The sequence below is a fragment of the Dendrobium catenatum genome, unplaced genomic scaffold (genome assembly GCF_001605985.2).
Source record: "Dendrobium catenatum unplaced genomic scaffold, ASM160598v2 fragScaff_scaffold_1119, whole genome shotgun sequence".
NCBI classification, from domain to species: Eukaryota; Viridiplantae; Streptophyta; class Magnoliopsida; order Asparagales; family Orchidaceae; genus Dendrobium; species Dendrobium catenatum.
The window spans coordinates 360,836-384,254 of NW_021319581.1; the positions used below are offsets into that span (position 1 = coordinate 360,836).

The 23,419-nt window shown below is 37.4% G+C and overlaps 1 protein-coding gene across 10 annotated transcripts in view; it reads left to right on the forward strand.

Annotated features, from left to right (window-relative positions):
* LOC110099332 (probable acyl-[acyl-carrier-protein]--UDP-N-acetylglucosamine O-acyltransferase, mitochondrial) overlaps positions 1–20,685 on the forward strand; it is a 49,474-nt gene extending 28,789 nt beyond the window's left edge. For 8 of the 10 annotated variants that reach the window (XM_020826446.2, XM_020826447.2, XM_020826444.2 and 5 more), the window contains exons 6-12: positions 17,611–17,703; positions 17,779–17,895; positions 17,989–18,072; positions 19,022–19,126; positions 19,551–19,637; positions 19,703–19,858; positions 20,030–20,628. In XM_020826446.2, the coding sequence (XP_020682105.1) occupies positions 17,611–17,703; positions 17,779–17,895; positions 17,989–18,072; positions 19,022–19,126; positions 19,551–19,637; positions 19,703–19,846 (630 nt within the window). In that variant the 3' untranslated portion in view covers positions 19,847–19,858; positions 20,030–20,628. Of the gene's footprint in view, positions 1–17,610; positions 17,704–17,778; positions 17,896–17,988; positions 18,073–19,021; positions 19,127–19,550; positions 19,638–19,702; positions 19,859–20,029 lie in introns of all 10 variants that reach the window. The other 2 variants (XM_028698677.1, XM_020826445.2) reach the window with 2 other exon arrangements.
* Positions 20,686–23,419: the final 2,734 nt, after the last annotated feature.

The window sequence follows — 23,419 nt, forward strand, 5'->3', positions numbered from 1 at the left end:
GTGCAGGAGGAGCACTTGGAAGTACTAGACCAATCTCTAAATACACCACTGATGTAAAGTGTATGTTGATTAGATGGTTCAAACAAACTAAGTAAGGAAACTGAGATTTGGTCTCAATTCAAGTGATACATGCGATGGACATTTGGAGCTTAGAGAAGCTCCAAAAATCATACTTACGGAGTGCATGCATTTTGTGATTTTTGTCTCAAACAAAAGGAGATATTGACTTTAGGACTTGTTTTCTAAAGTCATCGCCATGGTTAAGTTGATGGTTATTTGAGGCCTTTGAGAGGGCTCTCAATATCCATAGATGAAGGTAATGGACAAATGCTTTTGATCTTGTATTAATAAAAAAAGTGTACAGAACCTAGGATTTTGGTCTAAGTCAAGAAGGTTTCGCATGGTGTTTGGAGCGCCTTGAGGTTGCTCCAACACAATATCATGGGAAGGGAAACTTTGATTGGAAGAATTCCGCATTCTGAAACGTCTCCAATCAATTTTGACATGATTTGAGAGGTCCGATAGGAGTGGACATGCCCTACGCCTTCTAGAAAGCAGCAATATTATGGTGTCATCTAAGGGGACCTAGAGGCAATTAGATGAGAATGTCATTAGAAATCCTATGGAATAGCTCTAAGAAATAGTTTTCTAGAGTCTAAGAGGGAGCCTAAGGGTGAAGGCCTTTCGATTGTCTTTTCGAAAGCTTCACACAAGTGCGCTATGTTTTGTGTTTAACCCTTAACCCAATCAACTTACAAACTATACTACATGTCCAACAAACTTCCAATATATATGGGTGCAATCTATAACTCCTTGAACCATAGACACTGCACTTTGCTTTTACAAGCATCACAAGTTTGTGGACAAATTCAAGGGTTTGCAATGTAGGCAAGGATCGTAGCCATAGACAATAGCGCGATATTCAAATATGCAATATCATGGCAGCTTAGTTTAGCCGTAAGAATGAAGCATGTAAAATAAAAAACTTTTCTTTTTTCGCTTTGCTGCCTCTTCCTAAATTGGGAGTTCAATAATATTTCCAAATCAATCTAATTAATTGTTAGAGTTTGTCAGGCATGAGATTTAAAGTGCTCTGACAAACCCTAACACTCATAAAATGATTGAAAACACATTCTTGAAGACGTCTAACAAATTAGAGAGATAGTGATGTCATGCGATGTGAAACTAACACACATGCATGTGCTAATCTAGTTGAAACATACAAGTTTTAGGGTATGTTAACGCATGCACACTTTTAGACAAGAGACCATCGCACTTACACATTCGTTAAACATTGGGCGAGCTACTAAACCTAAGATTTGGTCAAAGGTAGGAGTACTAAGTATGACGATGGTATTATTTTTCATGCAAAAGTAGGGACGTTGATACAAGTCCCAACGCCCCACGACCACGCCGCTATCTATTTTAGCCTCACATGAGAAACAAATCATGGAAATTTACTTAATTTTTCATGATTTTTAAACATAGGTGGACGCGAATATAGGATTTTAGAGATATGCAAAATTAAAGTCTCTAAGGACCTAGGGCATTGATGACGGTCAACCACATTGCATTGGCCCTTGGATGTTAAGGTTTCGCTCTAAGTTTTGGATGTTATACTCTTCCCCGGGCTGTCCCAAAGCGCTCCTATCCAAGTTCCAAGTTTGTCTAAGCTCCCGCTCCAAGGCTTTAATCCGCTGTCCAAGTCCTCTCCACGTCCTATTGCTGTCCAAGCTCCGCTCCAAGTTTCCAATTGCTGTCCAAGCTACCCGGAGGGGATTTGCTGTCCAAAGCACTCGCGGACAGCGGTTTTCAGCGTTTGACCAGCTCTCGGAGCTGCTAATGGTGCTGTTATACAAGCTTCCCGAACAGCAAGATTTTGACTGGTTCGACAGTCGTGCCCCGGCAGCATAAGTTTCGTTTACGCGAGAAGCCGCCGGAGTTGAAAGAGGGAAGGAGAGGAGAAGCCTTTTCCTACCACTTCCAAGAGCCAGGAGAAAAGACTACTAGCGAGTTCTTTGTTGCCAAGAATTTTGAGAGAGAGGAGAAGCTGAAAAGACAGCAAGACGAAACTTCATTAAGATCACCTCCAAATCACTTATGCTCTGCTGTCTTCCTCACTGGCTAGAGTCCGGCATGCGAGGAGCTCTGAGCTCGTTGGAAAGAAGGGCAGCGGCAGCACGCAGGAAGCGCTTAGCCGAATCCTTCAGGACGGTTCGCCCTGAAAGGTCCTGGCTTGGATCGGCTCGCGCTTTTCGCGCACAAGGGGGACGGAGCGGTTGCTGACACAGCGAGAAGGAGCTTTAGGCACGAAGGAGGAGAAGCGACTGGTGGAGTCGCAACGAAGGGAGCCTCCGCACTCTTCTCTTCACGCGCTCTCTCTGTGTGTGTGGGGACAAGAAAGGAAAAAGCCCCGAAGAGTCGAATGCAACCTCCCGACTGCCTCTCCCATTACTTTGTTCTTGGCTCTGGTATCGGAACTGGACTAGCCTCAAGGAGTCCGCCCAAATGATCGCTAATGAGTGCTTTCATCGTTGCATGAAACGAGAGGGGAATGTACTTATGAGTACATTGAACCCAGAATTGTGGGATGAAAAATAGAGAGAATCTACAGCCCTAGGTTTCAATTTTCTGTGATGTTGAGAAGTTGATTTGGAGCCCAAATCAATGCAATTGGGCTGAAATTTGGGCTCCGAATTGCCTCGACCCGAATCGATAACTAGTTTAATCAAAAGTTTTCCCAAATCAAACTTGGGATGTAATTAACCATAGGGGCTTGCCCCTATGGGATGTCTGTACCCCAGAAATAAATAAACCCCACTCAACCAAATATTGAGTGGGGGAATCTCTGTTAAATAATTGTAAATTTTATGATTGAGTCCATAAGGAGATGATATTTTTACCCTCCGGGGTAATATATCGTATTCTTATGCCGTGCCCGATTATAAAATATGCAATCCGTTCGAGGATACAAAAATTCTCCAACAGTGGACCTGCCAAAGGGTCAATAGGAGTAAATCTGCTATTCTTTTTAGCAAGATGACCTCTTCTACTACAAGGTCCCGTCTTGCAAAGATTACTTCTTGTCAGAAGGTGGATGAGATGGAATATCTTGGTATTAAGGTTGCATCGAGAAACTTGTAAAGGACTTTGATCCACTATTGCAACAAGTTCGTGCCAAGACCTTGTCATAGGGAATCAAACATCTTTCTTTGGCAGGTAGAGTCACCTTGATTAATATTGTATTGCTTTCATCATCGGTTTACTTAGTAACTCATACTCTAGTCCCAAAATCTGTTTTAAATGATGTTGAAAAGTTATGTAGAAGCTTTCTTTGGGACTTTGATGCTAATCATAGAAGCATTCACTATGTTGATTGGAAAAGTATTGCTAGACCAAGGAGGAAGGGTGGTCTTGGGTTTCATGCAAGTGTTGATTGGGTTGGGCCATTAAGATCAAGAATTGCTTGGGAATACATTAGCAAACCACATAATCTGTTCCAAAGATGCATGAAACAGAAATATGGGAATTGGCCTTGGAATGCTGAACCGAAGCGTGGAAATTCGGCTATTTGGAAGCTGATATGTGATGGAGCAAATAGCTTGAGCTGCTGTATTCGATGGAAGGTTTGTAATGGTAGAAACATTTAGGTCTTAAATCATGTTTGGATCTGGGACAAGGCTATTTCGGTTTGGCCCACGTTTTGTGATATTGCAGATATTGAAGTGTTGATGGTAGTAGACCTCTTAACGCCGGCTGGAGCATGGAATATGCAAAGGCTGTAGGAGTGCTTTGGAGAACATTTAGCTAATAAAATTTCTGAAATTGAAATCTGGCAGGAATTGGATGGTGATTCCTTAGAGCTGTTGAAAAGCCCTCTCAGTTCTACTATTTCAGCTATTGTTTATAATAGCAGATTTCAGGAGGAGGATGATCCGTGCTATGCATAAAAATTGGAATGAGGCCTCGGGAAAGCATTTTTTGGTGGAGGATCTTCAAAGATATCATTCCAATGAATAGTTGGCTGCACTCTCGTGGGTTTGAGGTAATTTTAAATTGCCCCATTGGTTGTTGTGTGATTGAAGATAGGGACCATATTACAACCAGTTGTAAACAACTGTTGGAGGTGTTGGATGTGCTGGATGGTTGGGGGTTTTTGACCCCATGGTTTACTATTTTTTATGAGCTGCAGGTGGCATTAGAGAACAATGTTAAGGTTAAAGATTTGGGTATGTTGCTTTATTGTCTTGCGGTTTACCACAGCTGGACGAATAGGAATGCGATTAAGCATGGGAAGGATTGTTGCATGCTTGTTTTTATGGCAGCAGCCAGCAAGCTTACTAGAGGTTTTTAATCAAGGTTGTCATTCATTCCACTTGAGCAACGGGACCCTTTCCAATCCTTTGGATTGTCTTCACCTTCTTCTTGGTGTCCCTCTCCCTACAGGTTGGTTGAAGGTCAATGTAGATGGAGCTCTCCTTAGATCCAATGCAGGGGGAATTGGGATTGTAATTCGTGATAGTTGTGGTGTTGACCTTCGGGTAGTAACTGAAAGAAACAAAAATGAAGGCATAGATTGTAATCGTACCTGCTGTATCGAATCCCCGAAATTCCGCTGAGAAGCCGTATATTTGGCGCCGCTCACGTCAAAACCTCCGCAAAACCTGTATGAAGCTCCTCGATCACTGATCTCCCACGCCTTTAAAAGCCAACCGATCAGGCTTCCTCGTCACTGCTCTCTCCCATTTGCTCCACACATGCGACCAAGCTCTCCCGACCTCAAGCCGACATCGAAGCCCCGTTCTCCTCCCGACCTCCTCCTCCCGTCCGACTCCAACAACCCGCAACTCCTTCGGGTTCATCCGATCCAGAGAAACCGAGAGAGAGAGAGAGAGAGAGTAGTTAATAATAATAATAATAATTTAAATAATAATAAAATCCCTCTTTTACCTCGACATTCGTGTCGGGCCGGCAAATCGCCTATACATGCTTTTCTCTAGCGAGGTGGGAAGGGAACCCGGTGCGACACCTACGACGAGGTAGGCGAGTAACCTCTCGGCTCCAAAAATCCTGTTCTCGATGTTCGTGTCAAACCGGAAAACCGCCTATACACGCTTTTCTCTAGCGTGGTGGGATGGGAACCCGGTGCAGTGCCTACGACGAGACCGGGATATTCATAAGTACCTGCTCGCAGGGAAACAACTGCTTTTCTTGCAACAGGTACAGAAGACCCATACACGCCTTTCTCTGGCGTGGTGGGGACAAAGACTTTACACGGCCGCGGTGTCCTCGTAAAAGGGCACCTACCGTACACGCTTTTCTCTAGCGTGGCGGGAGGCTCAGTTTTTTCGTAGTTTTCCTCTAAAAAGGGGAGACGCCGGGAGGTTGCCAAAATTTCGGGTGAAGAGATAACTGTACTCGGACCTGTTTTGAACTCAAAGAACAAGAACTCAAATTGATCTCAAATGAGCTAAGTTTGAATCATGTGCAACAGAAGTCAAACTCAAGTGAATTAAATATTGTGGATATAAACTCAATTTGAACAAAAACAAAGAGCTAGATAGCTTGAATTCAAATGAACTTGGCAAAAGGAAATTTCTTGAACTTGAATGAACAACAAAGACCACAGGGGACTTTGATTTGGACTCAAGCCAAAACTTGATTTGGACCAAAGCAAACTTGGACTTGATTGGGACATTAAATGAATGAAACTCAAGCAAAATGAACTCAAACTCAATTTAAATAATTTGAAACTTGATTTGGACTCGAACGTGATATGAGCTACATTGACTCTAAATTAAAAGTTTGATTAGAGTTTGAACTCGACAAAGAATTCAAGCTTGAACCATATGCAAGAGAACTCGAAGAAGACTTGAAAAATATAAGACTTGAACTTGAATTGAGTTTGAACTCAAGAAGAACACTTGAAACTTACAAAAGCTCTTGACTTGAATCAAACGATGAAGATCTGGACTAGAATTTGAATAATGACAAGAGATCTAAGTGCAAATAATTTAATCATGATCTGAACACCATTAGACGGACAATAGAAGACAAATGAACTTGAATATGATCACAAGAGAACTTGAACTGGAAATGGACTCATGCAAAGAGTATGTACTTTGATTACAAAGGACTTGGACTCGAATTCAGAAGAGAATTACAAGGAGCATGAGCCAAACTAGAACTTGGGCACCACATGAAGCTTAATACAAGAGAATTTGAACTCAATTTTATGGAATGAGGGCTTTAACTTAGCAAAAACTCCATTATATCAATGTAAATGCTAAGTAAAGATCTAAATCTTTTTAATGGATTTCAATAATCAAACAAAAGGTTCGTGGATTTCAACATATCATTCTTATAATTGATCTCTTTCACAAGCAGAGATTGAATGAAGAAATGTAGCATATCTACAAATGATCTAAGAAGTTCGTGGAAGGGACAACAATCATACTATTAATGCCAGCTAGCCTATGAAACATATGCGTGTCATCTACACATTTGGAAGGAATATCCAACAGATGTAATTCACCTACAAGTATAAATCAAGAAACCTGTAATATAGTGGCCCTTCCATGGTCAATGCAAGTTAGCATGCAAGCTATGATCTACTTATGAGGAGGTTAAAATATTCGTAATGCTAATGTGACTCAAGCAATAGAATCGCAAGGTTGGTGAATATAAAGAAATGTGATAATGCTTATGCCATCTACAAGCAAGTATCACCTCTATACAATCAATACTATTTGATTGAAAGTGAATACACCGGCTCTCACACAACAGAAGTTGATGAGGAAGGCATAATCAAGGAATTCCCCCACTAATTTCTATACGAGTTCTAGGAAGATAACTAGATCAAATTGTTATAGAATGAGTGAATCTCAGTTCAACCAAGTTCTGAATTTTATCTTGGACAAGATTATCGAGGCTTGCAAGTTCTTTGATGAACAGTGGTTGTATATCCAGTATGTTGTATACAAGTGACTGCTGAAAAGTCTGTGATAAAATAAACTTTTATGAACCAGCATAAAAGACCCGTCAAATGTTTAAAGTACCCTCGCACATGCACGGTAGTTTGTACACACTTTGGTACACTAAAAGAGGGTATAAAATCAAAACTCGCATGGGCCCCGGCGAGCGTGTTATTGGTACACACGTGACGTCTAGGGATGCTGCGCGGGTTATCAAATTTTAAACCCGATCTTCCTTAGCAGGTAAAAAGGAGTTGACAGCGTTTAATTATAAAATGCCCCCAAACCCGCATGGGCCCCGGCGAGCGTGTTATTGGTACACACGTGACGTCTAGGGATGCTGCTTCACAAATATTTTCAAATGCCTCCCAAAAGTCCACTCAAAATCTAAATTCCACAAATTCCAAATTCCAAAATTTTTAAAATTAAAATAATCCATCAAACCACTTAAAGCAAAATCCATCACCCTCCGCAACAGTTTGCTTGGGTGGACAAATTAAAATACTACTTCAGCTCACAAAGAGCCAAATGCCTAGTTGAAAATATCACTAGAATCCATTCTCAAATAATCTCCTGCAATAAGGACGTGGTACCTATCCTCTAACCGGCGGTTTTGCCGCCAAATGGCACCGCAGGATAAACGGTTATGACTAGGGGCCCTTTGAACCGAGTGGTTTTGCCGCCAAATGGCACCACGAAATACCGGTTATGGCTAGAGCCAATACGCTCCTTAATGGAATCAAATCCTTGAGATATGAATCAATAGGATATGATCGATAGGGCACAAAGCCCTCTGTTAGCTAAGGTGGATTCAAATTTGTCCCCTTAGACAAACATCCATCCCAGGTCTACAAGGTACCCTTGGACATTGCAACCCATGGCTGCCGACAAGGATCCTTCTGTCAGGTTGGGTCGACTACCTCCTCTGACTAAGTAGACCAGGGACCATGATGGCCCGGGACGACGGAACCTTGGGATCTTGATCGGGTCTATCATCCATTACCCCACCATCCGTTTTAAGTGCAAGATGGTGGAAATTTCTATTTTAAATATCAAAGTCTCCAAATCCAAATCCATTCTGCTACTATATGCTATATAATACGTTTCTCTACCTATCTGATTGACGACTAGCCTTAATCGAAAGTTCTCTCTCGTTATTGGGAGGGGTAATTAACTATAGGGCCTTGCGCCTATAGGAAACTAGAACTCAGATCATAAAGTCCTCACTAAATGAGGGCGAAATCTCTGGGTAGTGTCTTATCTACAAACCCATATGCCTTCCAAATTTATCCCGGAACTTATTCCGTTAAAACTCCCTCGCCAAAATAAAAAACACAATCAAGCGCGGCGGGGAGGATGGGGCCGGATTTTCGGAGCCCACATGTGGTAAGCTGATTGTGGCAGCTGGTTGGAGCCTATGCCATACCTCTGGCATCAAAATAACTTGGTCCGTTGGTGGGATCGAGGTGTATCTGGGGTCGGTGACTTTCCCTTGAATTCAGGGCGGGGTGGAGGACCTAAGTTTGGTTGGCTAGTGCTCCCGGTAGTCGGCCGCGTAGCAGAATGGTGTGGGGTCAATCCGCCGGAGGATTTCTAGGGAGGCCTAGCATTTTGATGTCGGTTAGGATGTTGTGATCTAGTCTCCTTAAGGTTTAGGATTAGGCTATATGCACCCTCTAGTGTAGTGATGCTTCGGGCAAATAGCTCATTGTGGAGATCCTCACGCAACTCGATACGAAACATGGATAAGATCTGGGTGGGGGCAGTCGATGTCTCACCATTGTAGCGAATCATGTAATCGTCAAAATCTGCAATATAGTCCTTCACAGGCTTATTACCCTGGGTCAACCTATTCTACCTATCAAGAAGCCTAAGTACGAGAGAGGATGGTACTTCTGCTTGAGCTCGCACTTCATAGAATTCCAGTTAGTGATAGCGAACTCATTGCGGGACTCCCTAAGACTCTCTAAATTGGCCTAATACTGGATGGCCCTACCGGTGAGCTTCATTTTGGCGAATTTCACCTTTCTAGCCTTAGATATATTGTACCATTTAAAGAAGCTATCCATGCCCTTGATTTAGTCCAAAAAGAGCTAAGGAGCGAGTGTACCGTCAAAAGTGGGAGCATCAACGTTAATGTTTTTCAATAGTGGTGCATCAGGGTTGTGATTATAGTCATAGCCATACTGGGGAACTCGATAAGGGGCACCGGGGTGCCCCTCATCCGGTGCGGTGTCATCCCCATACACGGAAGGAGGCATAGATGGTGTGTAAGGTAACTGGTGATTCCTAGCTCGGCCTAGGATGTCAAATCGTTCCATCGCCCGACGACGGAGCTCAACAATATCATCTTGATTCTCCCTAAGTTGTTGACTGATTGTGCTCATTTGACCTACTAGTAGGTCTAAGGTCCGGTGAATTTATTTAGGGTCCATCCAATGTCTAAAGGATGACCTAGGGTTATTCAAACAGAAAGAAACAATATGATGACACTAGCAAGTGAGGTGATGCATGTAGGATGCGATTTAGATGCTAACACATGAAATAATGAAATCCTAATAGACACCTAGATGCAATCATGCTCTTATACCAAATGATGTAGAACTATATATGTAAGAAATGTTGATTTGAAAATTACACGTGCTTGAATAGAGCTTAACAATTTATTAACTCTCCATGAACTTAAGCAATGACTTCCGCATGCAAAGGGGCAATTAAGTTTATGACAACAATCACAGGATAATGGGAGGACCATTAAATAACAAATTAATTAATAACATGCTCACGTGATGTTTCAAAGACAATCCCTAAGTTAACAAATATATTAGTCACTACAAAAGCCCACTCACACAACGCTCTTGGTGTGGGCTAAGCGGATAAGCTTTCGTAATAAAATAATGCCACGATTAAGGAGGGATAAAAAAGATACAAGGGAAGGGGTTGGGAGGGGGGGTGGGGGAGAGTTTACATGCATGGAAGAAGATACTATGCCACAATGAAGTTGTTTGGTTGCCTATGTGGAAAGGACAGCAATACGAACCAACTTGCATGCTCGGACAACACTTTAACGCCTCCGAAAATTGTGGATAGCAACTATGTGGTCGCCAAATCTTGAAGCAACTGTTAGTGGGGTTGGAAAATGGGCCGATCCTGTATTTCAATAGCATGCGACTGTCTTTGGGATGATTTGGGAGGAAAATAACAAGCACCTTGCCTGAAATTGGGAGGGCGGAAAGCACTAAATGATTAGGGGGCTGATTTGGGGCCTTAGTGGAGTTGCCAACTATAGCTTACTAGTTAAGGAAAGAGGAATTAATTCAGATTTGTTGATATGAATATCCTTTCAAACATAGCACAACAATTTAGGAAAGAAATTCAAGGCTTGTAGGAGAATTTGAATTTGAATTCAATTTCTTAAAACTAATGCTAGACTAATTTAAGAAGGGGAATTAATTGAGATCTTTAATTAATATTCAAATTGATTGATTGTGATATTTTTTCAAACATAGCCCAACAATTTGGGGAAAGATTTCAAGGCTTTAGGAGATTTTGAATTTGAATATCAGATTTTTCAAAATTAACACTAGTCTAATTTAGGAAGGGAAATTAATTGGTATCTCCAATTAATATTCAAATTGATTGATTGGGATATATTTCCAATCATAACCCGACAATTTGGGAAAGGATTTCAAGGCTTTAGGAGATTTCAAATTTGAATTTCAGGTTTTTCTGAAATTAATGCTAGGCTAATTTAGGAAAATGTTAGAGGATCAATTTGAAATTTGCGTGGAAAGGGAAGAGGAGGTCATGATGGTTTCAGCCATGGGAACAAGGAGGTGAAGTTGTTTTGTTTCCACAGTAAAGTCGTTTGGTTGCCTATGTGGAAAGGACAACAATACGAACCCTCTTGCACGCCCGGACAACACTCTAACGTCTCCGAAAATTCTGGCAGCAGCTATGTAAGCCCAAAATCTTGAAACAACTGGTTGTGGGGCTAGAAAATGGTCTGGTTCTTTATTTCAGCTGCATGCGGTTGTCTTTGGGATGATTTGGGAGGGAACAACAAGTTTCTAGCGTGAAATTGGGAGGGTGGTGGGCACTAAATGATTAGGGGGCTGATTTGGGGCCTTAGTGGAGTTGCCAACTATAGCTTACTAGTTAAGAAAAGATGAATTAATTCATGTTTGCTAATGGGGATATCCTTTCAAACATAGCCCAACAATTTAGGAAAAGAATTCAAGGCTTGTAGGAGAATTCGAATTTGAATTCAAATTTTCAAAATTAATGCTAGGCTAATTTAGGAAGGGGGATTAATTGAGATCTTTAATTGATATTCAAATTGATTTTTTATGATATCTTTTCAAACATAACCAAACAATTTGGGACAAGATTTCAAGGCTTTAGGAAATTTTAAATTTGAATTTCAGATTTTCCAAAATTAACACTAGGCTAATTTATGAAGGGGAATTAATTGGTATCTCTAATTAATATTTAAATTGATTGATTGGGATATATTTTCAATCATAACCCAACAATTTGGGAAAGGATTTCAAGGCTTTAGGAGATTTCAAATTTGAATTTCAAAATTTTCAAAATTAACACTAGGCTAATTTAGGAATGGGAATTAATTGGGATCTCCAATTAATATTCAAATTGATTGATTGAGATATCTTTCCAAACGTAACCCAACAATTTAGGAAAGGATTTCAAGGATTTCAAAATTTCTGATATAAATGCTAGGCTAATTTAGGAAAATGTTAGAGGATCAATTTGAAATTTTTTAGGGAAAGGGAAGAAGGGGTCATGATGGTTTCGACCATAGGAACAAGTAGGTGAAGTTGTTTGGTTGCCACGGTGAAGTCATTTGGTTACCTATGTGGAAAGGATAGCAATACAAACCCTCTTGCACACCCAAACAACACTCTAACATCTCCGAAAATTTTAGAGAACAACTATGTGGGCTCCAAATCTTGAAACAACGGGTAGTGGGGCTGGAAAATGGGCTGGTCCTGTATTTCAGTAGCGTGCGGCTGTCTTTGGGATGATTTGGGAGGGAAAAAACAGGCTCCTCGCATGAAATTGGGAGGGCGGCGGACACTAAATGATTAGGGGGCTGATTTTGGGCCTTAGTGGTGTATCCAACTATAGCTTACTAGTTAAGAAAAGATTAATTAATTTAAATTTTCTGATGGGGATATCCTTCCAAACATAGCCCAACAATTTAGGAAAGGAGTTCAAGGCTTGTAGGAGAATTTGAATTTGAATTCAAATTCTCAAAATTAATGCTAGGCTAATTTAGGAAGGGGAATTAATTGAGATCTTTAATTAATATTCAAATTGATTTTTTGTGATATCTTTTCAAACGTAGCCAAACAATTTGAGAATAGATTTCAAGGTTTTAGGAGATTTCAAATTTGAATTTCAGATTTTCAAAATTAACACTAGGCTAATTTAGGAAGGGGAATTAATTGGTATCTTCAATTAATATTTAAATTGATTGATTGGGATATATTTCCAATCATAACCTAACAATTTGGAAAAGGATTTCAAGGCTTTAGGAGATTTCAAATTTGAATTTCAGATTTTTCAAAATTAACACTAGGCTAATTTAGGTAGGGGAATTATTGGGGTCTCCAATTAATTTTCAAATTGATTGATTGAGATACCTTTCCAAACATAACCCGACAATTTGTGAAAGGATTTCAAGGCTTTAGGAGATTTCAAATTTGAATTTCAGATTTTTCTGAAATTAATGCTAGGCTAATTTAGGAAAATGTGAGAGGATCAATTTGAAATTTTGTGGGGAAAGGGAAGAGGGGGTCATGATGGTTTCAGCCATGGGAACAAGAAGGTGAAGTTGTTTGGTTGCCACGGTGAAGTCATTTGGTTACCTATGTGGAAAGGACAACAATACAAACCCTCTTGCACGCCCGAACAACACTCTAACGTCTCCGAAAATTCTAGACAGCAACTATGTGGGCGCCAAATCCTGAAACAATTGGTAGTGGGGCTGGAAAATGGGCTGGTCCTGTATTTCAACAGCATGCAGCTGTCTTTGGGATGATTTGGGAGGGAAACAATAAGCTCCTGGCATGACATTGGGAGGGCGGCGGATACTAAATGATTAGGGGGATTTGGGGCCTTAGTGAAGTTGCGAACTATAGCTTACTAGCTAAGGAAAGGAATTAATTTAGATTTACATTCAATATCTAGATTTTCTCATGGGGATATCCTTGCAAACATTGCCCAACAATTTAGGAAAGGAATTCAAGGCTTGAAGGAGTCAAAATTAATGTTAGGCTAAATTAGGAAGGGGAATTAATTGAGATCTTTAATTAATATTCAAATTAATTGATTGTGATATCTTTCCAAACATAACCCAACAATTTGGGAAAAGATTTCAAGGCCTTAGGAGATTTCGAATTTGAATTTCAAAATTTTCAAAATTAACACTAGGCTAATTTAGGAAGGGGAATTAATTAGAGTCTCTAATTAATATTCAAATTGATTGATTGAGATATATTTTCAATCATAACCCAACAATTTTGGAAAAGATTTGAAGGCTTTAAGAGATTTCAAATTTGAATTTCAGATTTTTCAAAATCAATACTAGGCTAATTTATGAAGGGGAATTAATTGGGGTCTCCAATTAATATTTAAATTGATTGATTGGGATATCTTTCCAAACATAACTTGACAGTTTAGGTAAGGATTTCAAGGCTTTAGGAGATTTCAAATTTAAATTACAGACTTTTATGAAATTGATGCTTGGCTAATTTAGGAAAATGTTAGAGGTTTGAAAATTTGTGGGGAAAGGGAAGAGGGGGTCATGATGGTTTCGGCGATGGGAACAAGGAGGTGGTTAGTGGCTATGAAGAAGGGGGAACGGAGAGGCTGTGCATGGTCAAGGCTTGGAGGAGAAAGGAGGTGGTTAGTTGGAGCTTTGGGAGGAGATGATGGTGGTGGCAAGTTCAATGAGGGTGGAGGCGCAGATATACCGTGAGCCCGGACGCTTATTGAGGCTAATGGGTCTTGCTTTGCCCTCATCTAGGGACTTCACATAAGCTCTCACAAGAACTCTCAAGGCTCTCAAAAACATCTAGACATAAAGTGCAGAAAATTTCATTCATAATAATCATCATCCTCCCAAAGAGGAGGTGAGATCTATAAATAGACAAAAAACAATAAAATATCAAATGACAAAAGTGCCCCATAGGGTCACATACTCACATAAACCAACTCCCTCATGTGAAGGTAAAATTGAAAAATTACATATAATAAATCAAATACAAATAAATGCTCATAAATAGAGTAATCCGATCATAGCCGTAGATCTCCGGCCTTGCCCTTCCTTTGATAAATTTTCCACGGCTGGATGTCATCATCACATCCACCTAGAGGTTCATATTCACTTGAAAGTTCATCAGCCAAAGCCGAACTAAAGGCTGAAAGCCAAACCAAGGTGAACTTGTGTCCAATAGCAAATCCACATGAAATCAATTGCAGCAGAACTTTTTTAATTGATAGCAAAACTAGTGAATTGAGCCCAAACCAAATTCAAAAATAACATAGAGGACCAGATGTTGGACAAAGAGAACCAAACTAGAGAATATGACATAATCCATTCTCTTTGGAGAATCATCACAAGCATGTTTCAATTTACTGAAACAAAAACTAGAAAACTTTAAAATAGTATTAACTAAAATAAATCAGAGTAAAAATAAAAATTGTTCAGATCATTAATTTGGTCATACCAATGGACACAATTTACATTTCTGACAAATATAAATTATGATGTTTTCATCATTAAGCAGCTTTTCCTTAACATGTGTTTGGAAGATATAATTTTGAATAAAGATTTGGAAGCTTGAAGTGTTTTCATCGGTATATAGGCAGTTTGAACTTCACTTCAGCACAATCATTTTCATAATTTCATGTACTTCAATTTGATATTTGGTATGACCCGGAAGGATTGCAATGATAAATGACGATTATGGTTCGCTAAAAACTCCTAGAAAATGCAGGATTGATAGAGAGTGGAGGAAGAATAAGAACATTTTAGAGAAGGAAGGTTTATTTTATTTGCATACCGAATACTCTCCATTAGAAATGTACATAGAGCTTGCAATATATTATAGGACTTATTAAAGACGAATTAGGTACTAACATCACTTAACCTACCTATTAAACATTATAACTTATAGACCATAGCATTACTGACTCCTTAAAATCGACATTGCCTTCAAAGTCGAAGAACATAACAAAATAAGATAAAGTTGCAAAATGTGCATAATCTTGAGGTCGTGGTATTTATGTGTCAATGTTGGTGAATTGCAAGAGGTGAGAGATTGTCCAACCATATACTTCCTTATGCTCGTGAAAAGGGAGGTTTTGACCATTCATCTGCTAGCTATTATGTTTCCTACAACTATTGTTATATGATTGGTGTTGTCTTAGGAAGGTTTGGAATAGGTTCTACAAAAATGATAGCCAATATAAAATCTAATGGAGAAGCAGGAGAAGATACTGAGATTTATAATTAAAACAAGAAAGGATTTAAGGAATTGTTTAACATGTGCCATGCACAAAAATTGCAAACTGGACAGACTGTAGTGACAAATCAGGGGTTGAGATTTGGATGGCTGATTAGATGCTAGTCAAGTGAAAATGCATTGATGCCTAGATGATTCTCACACGGAGCTTGAGTAGTTTTGTTGAAGAGTATGAGATAATGCATCAATCTTTGGCTAAATGGTTTGAGTTGGTAATTTTCATTTTTTTTAGCTCGAATGCATCGCAAAGTTTCTACCAATCATCAATGAATAAAAATAATCTCGTGCAATGGACTAAATCCAAATAGTGTGGTTGAATTAAGGGTACACTTTAGTGATCAACAAGTGTGTCGAAGTCAAATTTGACTCAAATTTCACTTTGAGCCGAGTTAGTTGTTGGTTTATATCATATATATAGTTCTCCAAATTTCACTTGGTTTTTGTTTGACATTTTCGAGATTGTTTGGCATGTTGAGCCTTGTTGCATAAATTTATTTGACCATAAATGTTTACAGTAAAATGCAAAATGTTGTATCTATTTCCCTTATTTTTTTCTATGGATCATCACTTACCAAATCTAGAAGTAGGATCGGCTCTAACAAGTGTTTCATTGGATTGGAAATACCGGGGGATTGGGAAACTGAGTTTGGTGGCGGAAGAGTCAGAGATGGAGCTACAAACCTAGATAGGAACTTGTTTGATCTTGTGCAGGAGAGGGCTTGAAAATATACTGTAGCAGATTTGGCAGTAGATGCAATAAAATGGGATCTATTGTTAGGAGAAGGTGGAGATGAGGATCCTTTAAATATGCTTGCTACAGATGAGGGCGCATGACAAGTGATTTGATTTGGACGAGGGTGGATCTAGGTCGCATTGTTTGGAATAAGGGGGAGGAAAAATACAAAATTGAGGTACAAATATAGGTAAGAACTTGACGGAGAGGGCTAGGAGATGCATATTTGGTTAGTATGGAAGGAAAATGGGCAAGGCTCAATGTTGAATATGGCGAATTTGCCAAGTGAGAGATGTAGATCTGCAAAACAAGTCGTGGATCAGGATGATGGATCTGAGACTTCGAAGATGGAGCAATGGAGATGGATTGAGGCAATTGATGAGATCCCATGGGATCTGGAGATGGAAGGCTTCACGATATTTGGAATGGAGTGGGCGGCTAACTGTGTTTTTGAGGGTCTTGGAGACATTGATGGAGGTAGGCATTTTGTGTTTAATCATTTTATTTATGAGTTGGAAGCGAGACTTAGAATTGTTAGGGAGATGAATTGGTACAATGAAGGTCGACAATTTGGGAAGCAAAATCTAAGTCTGATATTCAAAGATAAGATGCAAAGAATGAGAACAAAAAATGGACTGACAATTAGAGGTAGCGTGCGGCAGTGTAGAGGACAATGAGAGCACCAATGTTAAGACCCAAGAGGATTGCAATGATAAATGGTTAAAGTTCATTGGAAACTCCTAGAAAATGCAGAATTGTCAGAGTAGTAGAAAAAAGAAGAACATTTCAAGTGAGGTTCGATTTCATTTTATTTGCATACCTAATACTCCCTAATTGGAAATATATATAGAGCTTACAAGGTTTCGTGGGACTCATTAATGACCAATTAGACACTACTATCATTTCATTTGCATACCTAAAACATACCCAATAGGAAGTATAAATAGAGCTACAAGATATCATAGGACTCATTAAAGATCAATTAGACACTAAAATCACTTAACCTCCCTATTAATCATGATAATACCCTTTAACTTAATCAAATGACCAACTATGCTTACTGAACCTAACAATATCAGCGCTCTGTGTGCTGTTTTTTTAATTTTTGATGTGGCATTCTTGGAAAAGCATGTATATTTATACCCTTTTTCCTTATTAGACCCCTAATGAAGTGGATGTTTGGTAAATATGCAATTGGTATATATTATCATTATATGTCAATTTGCGTTTACATTGTTTTGTGTACTAGCGATTGTTAGAAATTCTCATTTATATGATTAAATAACTTATTGAATTTAATTTTCATCGTTTCCACTTGAAATTCATTACTCTTTGCTCCCTTTGTGTTTAGGTTGGGGATGAATGCTTCCTAATTGTTGGTGATAACAATGACATCAGAGAGTTTACATCGATTCATCGATCTTCTAAATCAAGTGACAATACGGTATTTATGGATAACAGGCTTAGGTGAACCATTTCTATCAGCTCGCTAATCTTATCTCTTAAAATGTTTGTCCAGGTTATAGGCAACGGCAATCTTATCATGGGTTCCTGTCATATTGCACATGATTGCAAAGTAGGTAATAATAATATTTTTGCAAACAATACTTTGTTCGCAGGCCATGTTGTAATTGAGGTAGTTCCTTCTTCATCATTTAAGATTGCCTATGATGCTTGTGCCGTCCAGTGCTTATTGCTAATTGAAGCAAGTAAATCCATTTCTATGTAGGATTGCTGTCATACTGCTGGGGCTATTGTAGTTCATCAATTTTGTCATATTGGATCCTACTCTTTCATCGGTGGAGGATCTGTGGTATGTAAGCCATTTAATTTTCACATTTTCTTGAATCATTCCCTTATTATTTTCTCTTGAATGGTTCTCATGAATGTGTTTGGCTAATTGTGCAGTTAATGCTTCTCATGTCATGGTTAGGATGTTGTTTTGCATGCATTCATGCGAAAAAAAGCTGTTAAGAACATCTATCTAAAAGTGGAAATGTTAACTCTACGGTTTATTCCATTTGCATGTATTTAATCTTAAATAAGATTTTATTTTATTTTTTTGAAAGATTTGACCATCATCAGTAGTCTTACCCCAACTATTTGGGATTTTGATTTATGAATCTTTATTTTGTCTTCATTTTATATTAGTATTGGATGTGCTATTAAATCTATTCTTTGCAAATAGTTTTGAATATCTTCAATTCATATTAGCTTGTTCATATCCCTTTACCTTCCAAATCATCCTACTAGTTAAATCTATTGAGTTACTTAAGGATTATATTTTTCACACTTTGTCGTACACATTAAACCCACCTAATTTTATTTTCAATAGCATTATCTACAATAGATGTCACTCCAACCATTCTTCAAATATAATCCTTTTTTATATTTCCTACTTTTGTGATGGGTCCATCTTAACATTGTATTTTTTTCCACCCACAATTTACCTATAAATACATTTTTTTACTGATTAACACTTAAGATCCATACAATATAGTTGACTTAATTGTAATTTATAAAATTATCGGAAATCTTTATGATATTTTTTATTGAATAATCCTCTCGACGCACGTCAACATTATAACTACCCAGCTTTAATATAAAAATTATATTCTCATTTTTTTATATTAAGATCCAAGATATTTAACATAGCACACCTAAATATGATTTTATTTTTTAATAATATTGACAAAGTCTACTCCATTTACCAGGTTATTTCATTTCTAAATCATGCTTGCAACTTGTTTCTTCTATTCTAGATTTCACAAGACGTTCCAAAATATATGATGGTTTCTGGTGATAGAGCAGAAATTCGTGGTTTGAATCTTGAGGGTCTTCGACGCAATGGATTCTCAAGTGAAGAGGTGTCTTTTTTATTTATCTTTCTTTCTAGTATATGTGAAGCCTTTTCTTTCAACCTAAAAGCATCTCTATTGTAGACTGAATTTCACCTAACGATAGACAAAGACCTTTCAAAAGGCCTGGACAAAGTAGATGTATTAGTTAAGAGGACCTTGGAATGCAGATACTTAAAATTTGATGCTTTATAGTATGGTTTATTTTGTTATGGTATCCTATTCCTACTGTACCAGTCACCTTGAACACGTCAGATGGCTAGTTTGGTTTTCATTCCCTAATCTCTTCTTATTAGTTTAACTAACATTTCTCTTCCGGTTATCTTGGAAGAACCCTATAGAACAAATATTTCTCCAGTTTATTCCATATTTGACTTTTCTTGTAATACTTTATTTTTGCAAGTCCTTGATTTTTAGATCTTTGATTACTAAGGTCCAAACAATCAGAAAAGCATACAGAAAGATATTCATGAGTAGTGATACGACCACAGGATGTTTCGAGGACCGGCTATCTGAAGTGGTAAGGGCATCATTATCTCTTTTTTAGTTATCATCCTTGACATTGATACATGTAAAACTGTACAGGAACAGAACAGAGAACTGTTTGGTGTTTCTGTTGTGTGCTCCATGGTGAAATCTATCAGGGATTCATTTAAAGGAACTCGTCGAGGAATATGCAAGTTTAGACATTTATTCGGCTCTTCGAGGGACTACTACGGCTTCTCTTGAATCCTTCATGCTGTGAGTTTTGTGCTAAATTTACAATTTTGCCTTTCTGATTCTTTTTCACAACAGAAAATATTCAATTAAATTGTTATCTAGGTAATTAGTTTCTATGAATTCTTCTTTGGCATTTGAAATTGCATAAACTGATTTCAAATTGACCGTTGTGTAATATTCTTCTATTGACAGGTAGAAGAACGTTGCAAGGGGTCCCTCGCACAAGGTTTCCGATTGTATGTGCTGACATATTTCAGATATTGTTGTATCCTTTTTATATGTGAAATTTCATTATCTATCAGTTGAATACTATATAACTTTCTGTATGAAAAAGAGTCTTGTACTTTCAGGTGAGATGCTTAGTTGTATGCTTATATATATTCTTGCAGGCATTCAGAGAGTGCATTGTTAGTAATCTCATGATCAAACTATGATCAAATGGTGTTATTTTCAGGCTAACTCAACCTGTGCATTAGGATAAATAGTTCCAAATTCTTCCATTTAGATATGTACAAAAGATTTGGAAGAAATTTTAGATGGTATTGTGAAATTGGAGCCTTCAGAATCTCCCACTATTGAAAGTCCAGTGGAAAATAACATAACGCAATGAATTTTAATCTCGTTACTAGGCCCCCTTGTCCCATTACTACTATAAATGATGTTGATGCCATAGTTTTGAGCAATTCAAACGATAGTGTACTGAATATTGAAGCTTTAGTGGATGGAAGTTTCAAATGTTGTTTATTTGGAGAGACAGAAATTTGAAAACAATTTATTATTATTCTCTAACATTCATTAGGCTTCAAGCAAGAAGGCACAAATGAGTGCTCGTTATTGTTATCTTGATCTATCAAATGGGTATTTTTTACTGTCACAAACTTTTACATTTTAAGTTGGCAATATGTAGTTATTGTAATTGTTTGTGCACTTATTTTATTAATTGGTTATTATGCTTGTATATATTATGTTGGAACCATTTTTATAGAATGAGATTAAAATTTAATCTAGTTCGTATTTGTTTATGGCATGTATTGAACTTGAATCAAAGTTAATGAGCCATGTTTGAGTCGGATCAAGCCAATCTTTGACCAAATTTGGCTCAATTTTAGATTGAGGTTGAATGACATTGAGCCAATCATGTAGTGGAAACATGATAATGATCATTATTCACTTAATCGTATGAGAGGATAATTAGAGCAAGATTAGCATCTTTATGATATTTTTTATTTATAAAAAATAATTACTGAATTGTGATTGACCATCTTCTCATTTGAGATGATTTTTTTTGGTTGTTTTTAAAGTAGCTTTCTAATAAAAATTTCTAGTTCAAAAAATTTTTATACTAAAAGCCTGTTTTAGAAAGGCACTAAGAAAGTCGTCTTAAATGAAATATGTATTAAAAATGGTGCTTATATGCAAAAGTTGACTGAACTTATATACTCAACTTCCCAATTTGGTTATTTTTATTATTTTTTATCTGTTTAATTCTACTGATATGCTTATAAAATATTATAGAACTTTGTTGGAATATATCAAAGATTATGAGAGATATGAATATAATCAAATTTTGATTTTTTTTAAAAGCCAACTAATAAGAGTACATGTTTTAGTGATAGTAGGTCTAATGGGGCTTATTAATACAAGTATATGTTTTAAATATATTGGCTATATTGTTCATAGTGATGGTGAAATAGATGGGGATATTATTAGTGGAACTCAAGTTGGATGGTTGAAGCGGAAGAATGCATTAGATTTGCTATGATAGAAAAGCCCCCTTTAAACTTAAAAAAAAATGCTATAAGTTGGTGGTGAGATTTGTAATGCTTTATTGTGTAGATTGTTGGCCATTAAAATAGAAGCAAAATATTAAGTTAAGTGTTGATTAGGTGGATGAGTGGCTTTACTTTTAGAGACATGATATATAATGAGCAAATATATGAAAAAAAGTTGTAGTTGCTTGAAGATAAGATTAGAGAAGAGTCGTCTTAGATGGTTTGGTCACATAAAATAATAGCCTTTTGACGACCAAGGTAGGATAGTAGAAGTATTATATTTAACTAATGTTGAGATAGATACAGGTAGGTATAAAAAGTTTTGGTTAGAAAATATTAGAAATGACCTTTCTTTATTATGGTTAATGAGAATTCGTCTCTTAACAAAAATATAAGGGAGAGAAATAATTAATGTAGTTCTACCCTACGTAATAGGATAAAGATTTGATAATGTTGTTGTTATAAAGCCAACTAAGCTAGTTGATAAATGCCTTAAAAGTTGTTATCAATATGATGAGTTTGATCTTCACCTACTGTATAATAAGTCCCACTTTGCGAATTTTTGGTTGAGCATTATGACAAAAACAATAAACTTTTGCTCATAATTGACTGTAGTAAATAAGCTGAAAAATTATTCAAATTTAACGAACACAATTAGCTTAGCATGAACAATTTTAAAGCCATAATACAAATTCTTTTCTAGCATCAAGCTTTATTTATTTATTTATTATTATTGTTATATATTTTTTATGGTCCTGCTACTCCAAATCATTGCTTCTCAGAATCCTATTTCAATTCATAGTGATGGCATAAAATGGAATCCCATGTTCTTTGCTCATTTTACACCTGTCATCGAGAAGGTTCCTTTCATGGCTTTTTCTTCTTTAATAGTATTTGATAGTGAGTCAGATGTGATGGTAGTTGCTGCCGTGGTGGGTTTTCAGGAGCACTTTTTTTTTTGGGAATATTTCAGGAGTACTTTGATGCAAAGAAGAGGTGCATAGAATAATGAGAGGTTTAAAATTTATTTACTACATCTATTGGTTGAGAGCTTAGGCTTCCAACTAAGAGGTTCACGGTTCGAGTCTATGTATATGCGTTGTGTGTGTGAATTTGTCTTAAATGGCCGAAATGTCCCAAAAAAAAAAAAAAAAAAAGATTTGATTGGGGTCAAATTGGATTGATATATAGGTTATAATGTTTTAATGACCAAATTTACATCTATAGGTTATATAACAAATTTTTATTATAAAATTGTATCTACATATTATTTATGTTAATTAATTTATTATTAATAAATAGATAAAAATGTTTTTTGTGCCTAAATAAATAAATTATAATTAACTAAAAAAAATTATTCATATTATATTAATTTAAAACTTTGTTTATGTTGAGAATTTGATAACCTTAATTCATTTATTTAATTGGCCGATTTTTGAAAATTGGGGCAGTTTCACCTGTTATTTGTTGACCTTGAATTCATCAAATCTTGGATCAAAGAGGTTGACTTGGTCAAATTGACCAAGCCAGGCTCTAAGACCCATCCCATTCAATTCAATGGATCAAACCAAGTCTGTTAAGCCCAGACTTAAGCCCTAGGTCAACCTGGTTAAGTAAGTCAACCTAGGTTGACCCAAATGCTCTCCATTTGATTTCAAATTACTTTTATTGCTTCCTTGGCTCAATTCTCTCCCCCTTGGACTCAGTGGGTCAGACTTGACCCATTGGGGCCTAGACTCATGCCCTAAGTCAACTGATTGACCAGATCAACCCAGGTTGACCCATTAAGCTTGGTTGAGCCCAAATCAAT